Source organism: Trichechus manatus, unplaced genomic scaffold (assembly GCF_000243295.1).
Source record: "Trichechus manatus latirostris isolate Lorelei unplaced genomic scaffold, TriManLat1.0 scaffold00056, whole genome shotgun sequence".
Taxonomy (NCBI): Eukaryota; Metazoa; Chordata; class Mammalia; order Sirenia; family Trichechidae; genus Trichechus; species Trichechus manatus.
The window spans coordinates 10,143,085-10,153,458 of record NW_004443992.1 but is presented as its reverse complement, the minus strand read 5'-3'; the positions used below and the strand labels follow the sequence as shown (position 1 = coordinate 10,153,458).

The following is a 10,374-nucleotide window of genomic DNA, read 5'->3' as shown; positions in this document are numbered from 1 at the left end:
AAAAAAAAAAAAACCCTCCAGTTTCACCTCTGCATCAAGATACCAGATCAACCCAAAGACACATACACAGGGGCTCTATCTAAAGCAATGTTTTTCAAATCATTTTGATTGTAACCCACAGTAGGAAATACATTTTACATGACAACATAGTATGTATATGTGTATCTAACAAAAGTTTTACACACAAAAAATATTTTCATGTATGGATATATTCTAATGTTTGCTATTGTTTCATTTTATAGAAAAAGCTGGTTGGAACCATTTAACTCATTTCAAGACCCAAACTTGTGGACAATTTGAAAAACACAAGCCAAAGAGATATGAAGGCTATTTGTATTATCATACCATGTTCTAGTAGAGGCTAATATATTTATTTCATGGATGAATTGTGTCCCCCAAAAAACGTGTGTATCAATATGGCTGGGCCTTGATTCCCAGTATTGTGTGGTTGTCCTCCATTTTGTGATTCTAATTTTATGTTAAACAGGATTAGGGTGGGATTGTGACACCCTTACTAAGGTCATATCCCTGATCCAATGTAAAGGGAATTTCCCTGGGGTGTGGCCTGTGCCACCTTTTATCTTACAAGAGATGAAAGGGAAGGGAGCAGAGAGTGGGGGACCTCATACCACCAAGAAAGCAGTGCTGGGAGCACAGCACATCCTTTGGACCGGAGGTTCCCGCACTGAGATGCTCCCAGACAAAGGGAAGACTGATGCATCACAAGGACCTTCCTCCAGAGCCGACAGAGAAAGAAAGCCTTCCCCTGGAGCTAGCGCCCTGAATTTGGACTTCTAGCCTACTGGACTGTGAGAGAATAAACTTCTCTTTGTTAAAGCCACCTACTTTCTGTCACGGCAGGACTAGATGACGAACACAATGTATATATTTAAAAAACACACCAAACCTTAGCAAGGGAAAAAAAATAAGAAAAGAAAACCCTAGTACTGACATATATTGGCGGGATCTGCCATGAAGAGGATACTGTGATATTTCAGACACAACCACTGAAAAGCAAGCAAAGGAAAAGGACCCGTTATAGACTTAAAAACTTTTGTAAATTTCATACGATTGAACCAAAGCACTGCCCCCCCACCACCACAAAAAGACAAATGGGGAAAAAAACCATCCAACTTGAGATAAAAAATTAAGAGATTACACTTCTCATTTCTGTAATGGTGGAGGGAGAAGACTGAGGGAAAAAAGGAAGAAATTTTTATGTGCCAGTTTGACACATTCTCTTTGCATTTGATACTATGTTAAACTATAAATTTATAATGTAAATATATTAGTTATCCCTAAACTTTGGTTGAGCCTGGTGGCACAGTGGTTAAGAGCTACAACTGCTAACCAAAAGGTCAGCAGTTCGAATCTACCAGCCGCTCCTTGGAAACTCTATGGGGCAGTTCTACTCTGTCCTATATGGTCGCTATGAGTCAGAATCGACTCGACGGCAATGGGTTTGGTTTTGGTTAAACTCTGGTTAATTTATCCTCCCAGAAATAATCTAAAATATTTTTAACAAAGTTATTTAGTGAACATTTTTTATGACTGACAGCTGTGGCGACTTTTTACTTCACTTAAAATGTGTCCCTGCTTTCTAAATGATTACAGTGTAGTCTTCACTAGGGGCATATCTGAACAGCTCCACCATTGTGTGGATACAGACTAAACCCCTCAGGATAAACAATTATCTCGCATATATAAACCACTGTCACAAAGGAAGCATATGGCTACTTTAGCAAGAATGAATTACCAGCATGAAACAAACAAACCTCTTTATATACTTCAGAATGAACTTAAGTGACTACACCAGTTAAGCCATCTCTAACGAACTGTGAGGTGCTGAATTACTTAACAAAATATATGTCTTTCAGTGTGTTTGCTTATACTTTAATGCTTGCCACAAAGATTAAGTATTTCCAGTACCAGAGCAATTAAGGAGGTAGCAAAAAAGCAATTAACAACTGACAATATTATATATCCTGCTACTTAACAAAACCCATTTTTATATCAATTTGTGAAAGAGACTATACTATTTGTAAGTTATTTCAGGTTACAAAATGTCTGAAAAGAAATATATTTTGAATTTTTGAGGCAATATTCATAAAAATACACAAAAAAACTCAAGAAGAACAGACACTTTATTTTTAAGATAAAAGTTCTATTTTCTTGTGAGGCAGCAACAAGTGTCCAGGTACAGGGAATACATAAGTACATAGTAACAATATTTATCACCATTGGAAATGCTATTTTTGGGGGGAGAATTTTGTTAGAAAAACAAACTTTAAAAAAATTGCTTTTTAAAAAGATTTACACAGCTTCAACAGAGATGAAAGATGAAGAGTTTAAAAAAACACAAATTATATTCTTCAACAGGATTGTATAAACAAAATATCGTTCAGGGCCGCTCTGCTTATCATTAATTTAGGCAGAGTAAAACTTAAACCTTAAAGTGCGGAGTTAAATATTCTTAGCTTTATTTTGCAAATCCAGCACTTCCACTGGTCCAGTCTTGAGACATCAAAATTCCAAGCATTAAGGAATGAATCTTAAGTTTAGAATAGGAAAGTAAACTCAGTAGTGGCAATTTTTATTTCTTTTAGCAAAAGAAATAAAATCTTGACAACCTAGTCCTAATCTTGGCCATATAGAAGGTTACAAACTCTGCCGTTTTTTTATTCCTTCTTCCAGTAAAAGCCAACCATTAAAAAAAAAAATTTTTTTTTAAGGCCTTTCATGTTGCCAGTTACTCCACAGTTAGTAACAGTACCTTTTAAAAGGCTGATTTAACTTGTCATAAATATAAGATACACTTTGAACAAAATGAAGAAGCCAGGTCAAAATAATTTTGGCAACCATGTTCACCATATTAATCAGAGAGGTAAAATGGGTATTTTAAAAACATAATTGCTCACAAAAGCCATGACAAGTAATAGATTTAGTCATGACCAGAAACAGTAAATGTATATAAGTTTTATCCTCAAAAGGAAGAAACTGTCTAAGGTAGAAAATAAGATTGACAAAGTGAATAATAACCAGAGAATAGCTCCTCCTTTTGCTGAAGATACACGCCACCCATCTCTTTCACTGCAATGGAAGTAATCTAAATTTCTAAAAATTTGAAATTATATTCCCAATGAAGCTATTCTCATTTTTTTACCTTCTATACAGTTTTCTACAGAATAACACAGTAACTATGGGATGTAACTGTAGAAAACAGTATTACGCATTCTATTGAGAATAGACACCTGTGAACTAAGGGTTAAATAAAACAGCTGAATGGACCTATAGTTAATATTTTTTCAAGACTGCAATAAAGCTTATATGTTTGAAAATTAGCCCTTTGGCACTGGCAGTTAGGGTTGTTTGTACCTTGTACCTTACTTTTTCAAATCTCAGGCTCTATTTTTCCCAAACCTGAGGGATCCGTTTGGTTGTCATACAATTCATTTACTTGCAAATTCACTTTCTCCTTAGAACCAAATATTAGGCTAGAAGTTCTGTTTTTAAGATTATGTAAATAACGAGTCTTAAACTTGTTCTTCCATTACAACTTTAAATTACTTTAGGTTAAGGATATATGGAATGCCACAGAGGGTGTGAATTAGACAAACATGCACAACAGAGTAAAAGGGAAAAGCTGTTTACAAAGTGGCATTCTAGTTGTAAAATACCACTGTGACTTGCAGGGATGGAGACAGAAGATGAAGTATTAGGCAAGGAAAAGAGCACAGATGTAATAGAGTTCAGGTAATCCTAAAACTGAAGTTTCAGGGTTTTTTTTAACCTTGTTTTTAACTTTCTCCTCCACCATTCAGTTTACCTTCCCTTCTGCACTTCTGATAGAGCAGATGCTCAGTGGTGAAATGGCATAATCAAGAGGCATAATAACAGAGAAGGTAGAGAAAGTTCTCAAAAAACCACCAAACAGAAAATTGAGACCCCGAATAACTAAGCTTTTACTGTTTTAGAAGCCATAATATAAAGTCCCAAGTAAATTAGTTTTGGATGGAAAAGGCAGCAAAAATCACCCGACTTACCAACTAAAGCCTGACAAATTTATTCAAATGTTTGAATTTATCTGACTTACCTAAACATACCACCATTTTAAACTTACAGGGCACCTTTTAAAATGCTTAGGTGTTTTAAAGGTGCAATGAGTATAAGGTAGTCCTTTCAGAAGAATTTATTGCTACCACTAGGTTTTCCTCAATGAGCTATGTCTGGACAAAGTGATATACTGACTGTCAAAGCAGTTCTCCTTTTATAAGTATTTAAGACTTTATTCTGTCTACAATATGTATAGGAAAATTAAATTATTGCATCATAAGATAGTATATGAAGATCTCAGAAGGATGCTTTTTATCAACAGTTTCCTGAAACTCATTTTTTTTTAAAAAAAAGAGCTGCTCCTTAATGTCACCACCACATACCCAGAAACAAAATACCTGTTGTCATGGGATACTGGCAGTGATGTGTATTAGGATGAACCCAAATCCAAAATTGTATGAATTTTTCAGAGATGCCTGTTGTTTATGCTCCAAAGTTATCCTTGTCTGTTTTCCCCACTATGTGGAATGTCGGGGGGGAAGCTAGCAAAATCTGTAGGCAACAAATCTCAGTGCCAACCACCATAAAGAAAATGTCAGTCACAAGATTCTGTAGCTACGGATTGCTATTCAATGGATTACACTCCTGGCAAACTACTAACCCTGACCAAATCCACAGGACAACAACATCACAAAAGCGAAGGAGGGAATCCATGCACAGCCACTTTAGGATCTTTTGGGGCTATGATACAGTGATGGTTAAAGGTAGAATGGTATCTGTGGTAAAGGAGGGAGATCATGTGATATACATTTTGCAGAATACGAAAGGGGCTCCTTACTCCTAGCTAGCAATCAACACTGGGTAGTTTCATTTTGGATAAGTGACTTTAAAACCAAGTTCCAACGATGGGTGAGAACATATTAAAGCATTTGTCTCCGGACTATAATTTTTCTGACCACATGGTGAAATGTGTACGGGAGTAGTGAAGAAAACGTTAGTTTTACAAACATTTCATCCAAAGCACAAACTTCTGACATCAAAAAACATAAATCACGTAATGTACTAATATTGCTTTTTATCTCTTTTTATATATATTTGTCCAATGCATTTACCTATCAATTCTTGTTTGGGAGAAGAACATAGTCATGAGTTTAAGATTACTGGGAAAATGTCAACGATTAATCCCTTTGGTCCCAAAGCTGAAAACAGCTGAGAAAAGCACATATCTAGAAAGGGAAACAAGAAACAGAGGCCACCAAAGAATCTTTTGAACATCCTGTTTGCTACGTTTCAGAAAATGTAACATTGGTATTATAAAATAGTCATTTTCATATAAAAGATGGTTTTTGCAGCATCGTTCACGTCTCCTTTCAGGAATCATGTTTGCAGGGATCAGTTTTTTTTTTTTAAGTCTAGTTTGAAAACAAAAGCAATGAGATATCAGCCCTCCAAAAGTAAAGAATGAGACCTTTCTTGTTTCAATCAGTGTTTAAGAAAAAGCAGGCTAAGAACTGAGGGTTGGCCTTCATGAGCAGAGCAGAGCCATCAGAGAGGCTGCTTTCTTCTAGAAGTCTCACTGTCACGTCACTGTGGAAAGCTGGAGCACATTACTGCCAATTGGGAACACATGATGCCGTCAGAGTCAAGTGATCTGAGGAGGTTCTCGGTTTCCAGAACAATGGCCGCAAAGCGCTTGGACTTACCCTTCGGCTTCCTCAATTGGTTCTGGTGGTGGGAGTAGAGAGGCCGATGGCATGACTGTACTCGTTCCTCGAGAGACTCGGTCTTGCTCCGTGTTTGTAGACACGGAGGCCACAGCAATAGGCTGCAGCAGAGTGGTCGTCATGCCAGTGGTGACTGTCAGGCTGTGGCCAGAGCCCTTGAGGGTAAGATCTGGTGTGGGAAGGAGTGGCTTCAGGATGCTGACAAGGCAGAAAGCAGAGCCACTTTTAGGAATAAAATTCACCTTGTTCTTGTCAGGACAGTAAAAGGCTGGAATTTCATGAAGTTGTTTTGGCCTAGACACAGAATAGACAACACAACACTTTTAAGTCACTGAACACTGGAAATACTGTTATTTATTTATTTTTAAAACAGTTTAATTCATAGATACACAAATGGAATGTAAAACTTGGGCTATGTGTCAAAAGCTTCAATTGCCAAGGACCAAAGTGGTATTAGACATGTGATGCAAAACATGTATGTTGGAATGCTAGAAGGGAACTATTCATCGTTGCTGCTTCCAATTCCCTGGCAGGCCCCTTGTGCCCTATCGGTGGCTCAGGATGCCGCCAGCTGCTTTTCAATGTAGATCTAAGATAGCCAGTATAAATAATGAATTTCCTAACGCAAAAGAGAATGTAGATGTTTAGAGACAAAAATATGTTCTACCATCATGATTTTTTCCAAGGCTTGTACTATTCTGAGGGTAGATGGCACGGAAACTAATGATCTACAAAGTCTATCTTTTGCTAACTTCCTCCACTGCATGACTAAACTTTGATAAGCATGGATTTTCCTTCTAGGTTCTCCTAAAAATGTCTTTGATTGAAATAATTCTTTGAGTCAACCATGATGGTTTTCTAAGCAGCATAATGTAAATATGAAATAAAAATAAAAATAATGGCTGTCCTTTGCTTTGTAAGTTTTTATTGAAGCCAAATTCTTCTCTATTCCCAGGTGCTCCTGAAAATGAACCAAAATAGTTGAAAGGATACTGGTATCTACAGTATTGCATGAAAATAAAAATATTTTAAAAATTAAATTTTTAAAACTGTATGGATGTGCCACAAAATTCCAAATAAATTAAGGTGTGAGAACCTAAGTAAATCAAGACTCAGGTGGAAAAGGTCCTATGATCATATGATAGAAGTACAGTCTTAGCTCTTCCTACAACAATTCAGTTCAACAAAAATCTAAGTGAGCCAAATCTGCACTAGATTCTGAGAGCACAAAATGAAATATGAGCCCTGCCCTCGAGCGCATAATCTACAAGGGGGTAATGGACTAAATTTGTAGTTCTTGGGAGGGGGGACTGCTGGGGACAGAAATCTATTTCAGTATAATTTGTCTCCTTTGTAATCCTATATATTTTATTTGATGCATTTCAAAACATTATTCTGAGAAGGGATCCATAAGCTTCACCAGACTGCCAAAGGGGTCCACAGCACTGAAAGGTTAAGAACTGGGGGCAGAGCCAAGATGGAGGCTTAGTCACATGCACCACAGCGTCTCCCTGCACCAAAGACTGAAAAAACCAAGCAAAACAGAAGCAGGTAACAATCCAGGAAGCCTGAGCATCAAAAAAGGAAGTCTAAGGACTGAACCGAATACTGATTGAAAGAAATAAGGAAAGTAGTGAAAAAGGAGTAACATGGAATGGCAGAGCTCAGCAAGCCGTCCCAGCCCGTGGCGGCTAACTTAGGACAAAGCCAGCAGTGACCTTGGGTGAAGAAAACAGCAAGGCAACTTCATGACTTTACCAAAAGGGACAGACAACCTCTACACACACAGAAAGCAGCAGAGGCAGGGAGGGTGCCAGATCCAGAACCGGAAATACTCAGCAGCAGCGACCCTTGACCTCAGGTGCTGAGTGCATGCACGAGGCAGTGGACTCTCGGAGTGTTGGAGGAAGCTCTCCCACCCAACCAGTCCCTGGGTGGCATGCCCTCCTCACACTTGAGAGAGGATAGGTCCCTCTCGCTGGCTGCAGCAGACACAAGGTGCCCTGGCAATCGAGTATCTTAGCAGGAGGAACACACTCCCTCACACCTCATCCTCCTGATCTGAGGTGGCAGAGGGCTCCATACCCCGACTGCTTTGCCTGACTGGGGGACCACAACACGAGCGTATCCTCTTCCTTCCACCCCACTCAACCCCATCCACTACTCCCCGTTGCCCACCCGATGAGCGACACTAGGTGCATCCCCGTGTGTGTGCCCACCCGCCACCTATTCCCCCCAAGGGCCTGGTGGAGGGCAGCAGCAGCGGAATAGCGAGAGAGCTCGCCAACTGCTCCCTCCTCCTTCCCCCCATCTGGTGAAAGGTGGCGCTTCTGTGAGTGCAACCAGCAGGCATGACTCTCTCCCTTAAACCACCCAGCGAGGGGCAGAGGAACCGTGACTGTGCACACATCCCACCGCAGCCCCTTCCTTCCCCCGCCCCCACCAGCTGAGGCAAGGCAGCATCACTGTGCTTGCATTTGCCAGGGGTAACTCTCTCCCTTACCCAGCCCAGTGAGAGGCAGAGGAAACACAACCACGTGCGCATCCTCCAGCAGCTCCTTCCTCCCTCCCCTTGCCTGATGCGAGGAAGCACCTCTGTGTGTTTACCTGCTAGACGTGATTCCATGCCTTAACTGACCCAGCTAGGGGCAAAAGAGCCTCAACTGTGCACACATCCCCTGCCCCCCAGTCCCTTCCTCCCTCTCCTCACCTGAACTGAGGCGCTACCACTGTGCGCAGAGCGACTCTACCCCTTAACCTGCCTAGCCAGGGGCAGAGAAAACACCTTTATGTATGCGACCCTCCACAGCCCCTTCTTTTTTCCCCCTTGACTGATGCGAGGTAACACCACTGTGTGTGCATTTGCCAGGATGGAATCCATCCTTTATCCAGCCTAGCAAGGGGCAGAGGAGCTATGATTATGTGCACATCCCCCCTGAAGCCCTTTCTTCCCTCCCCTTGCCTAGCTCAGGGCAGAAGAAGAGTAAGTGTGCATACCCACCCATAACACCTTCCTCCCTCTTCCCACCACCTACAGACAGATGCAGAGGGACTGAGTGAACATCCTTCTGCTGTTCCTTCCTCTCTCTCCTTGCCCAGGAGGAGGTGGAGGTAGAGCGACGCTGTGAATGCCTCTCCGCTGCCCCACTACAACTGTCTCACAACCAGGGATAAGAGAGGAGCATGCCCCTACTCACCCACTACATCGGCCTTTCCACCTGCACAGAGAGCGTTGTTCCCTGCTCCTGAGCCACCAAAATGAAGACAGACAGAGGCCAAAGCCAAGTCAACCCACCCTCAGCTGCCCCGCAAGATCAGTGAACAGAGATCCGAATTCCACAACCACCCACCACTCCACCTGCCCAAAGACAGGTATGGAGGGCTCCAGCATGGCCAGTCCAGTGATCAGAGCACCACTCCAGCCACATCTACCAGGAATGACCAAAAAAAAACAGGACCCAGTAAACAATTCTACAAATAAAAAATAAATATAATAATAACCCCTAATGTCCTGGAGACGACAATAGCAAACCACCTAAAGAAGCAGGGCAAGATGGTCCCAGCAAGTAACCATAATAAATAACTAGAGAGTCTCCCTGAGGAAGAAAAGGTAATGGAGCTTCCTGATAAGGAATTCAAAAGGGTTATGTATAGGGTCCTCAAAGGAATTGAGGAAAATGTAAACAAAACTATGGGGAACACAGATAAAACATTAGAAAAATTCAGGAAAACAATACAAAATGACAAGATAGACAATTGGAAATAATACAGAAGTAGCAATTAGAAATCCAGAAGCTTAACAATAAAATGGCAGAAATTGACAACTCAACGGAAAGTCTTAAGAGTAGAATTGAAACAATGGAAGACAAAATCAGTGGAATAGAAGAGCAATCCCTTGACACAAATCTGTTTGGGGAGCAATAAAAAAAGAATGAAGAAAAGTGAAGAAAGCCTAAGGGTTATGTGAGACATCATTAAGAGGAATAACTAACGCATCATTGGAATCCCTGAAGGAGTCAACGAAAAGCAGAGAGAATTGTGGAAGATATGTTGACAGAAAACTTCCCTAATATCATGAAAGATGATAAGATAACCATACAAGAAGCACAACGAACCCCATACAGGATAGATCTCAACAGAAGAACACCAAGACATATGATAATAAAACCTTCCAAAACCAAAGACCAAGAGAAAATGCCGAAAGCAGCTCAGGAAAAACGAAAGATTACCTATAAAGGGGCATCAATAAGACTAAGTTCTGATTACTCGGCAGAAACCTTGCAGACAAGAAGGCAATTGGGATAATAGATATAAAACCTTGAAAGAAAAAAGCTGCCAGTCAAGAATTATATAACCAGCAAAATTATCCCTCATATATGATGGTGAAATTAAGACATTTCCAGATACACAGAAATTAAAGGAATTTGTAAAAACTAGACCAACTTAACAAGAAATATTATAGGAAGTCCTTAAGACAGAAAGTGAGCAACTTGAGATTAAAACACCTGACAGCATCAGACAGATATCAACCCAGATCAAGAACTCTCAAAAATAAAATAAAGCTAAAAGATGGAAAACCGGGAACCAGAGATGTTAA

General features: G+C 40.4%; 2 protein-coding genes across 2 annotated transcripts in view; one reads left to right on the top strand and one right to left on the bottom strand.

Moving 5' to 3' along the window:
* Positions 1-382, top strand: part of ICA1L (islet cell autoantigen 1 like) — a 55,601-nt gene extending 55,219 nt beyond the window's left edge. Inside the window, exon 13 of the mRNA XM_023733005.1 lies at positions 243-382. Within this exon, the coding sequence (XP_023588773.1) occupies positions 243-244 (2 nt within the window). The 3' untranslated portion in view covers positions 245-382. The remainder of the gene's footprint in view (positions 1-242) is intronic.
* A 1,032-nt stretch (positions 383-1,414) lies between these two features.
* Positions 1,415-10,374, bottom strand: part of FAM117B (family with sequence similarity 117 member B) — a 94,963-nt gene continuing 86,003 nt past the window's right edge. Inside the window, exon 8 of the mRNA XM_004378238.2 lies at positions 1,415-6,071. Coding sequence (XP_004378295.1) covers positions 5,753-6,071 — 319 coding nt within the window. The 3' untranslated portion in view covers positions 1,415-5,752. The remainder of the gene's footprint in view (positions 6,072-10,374) is intronic.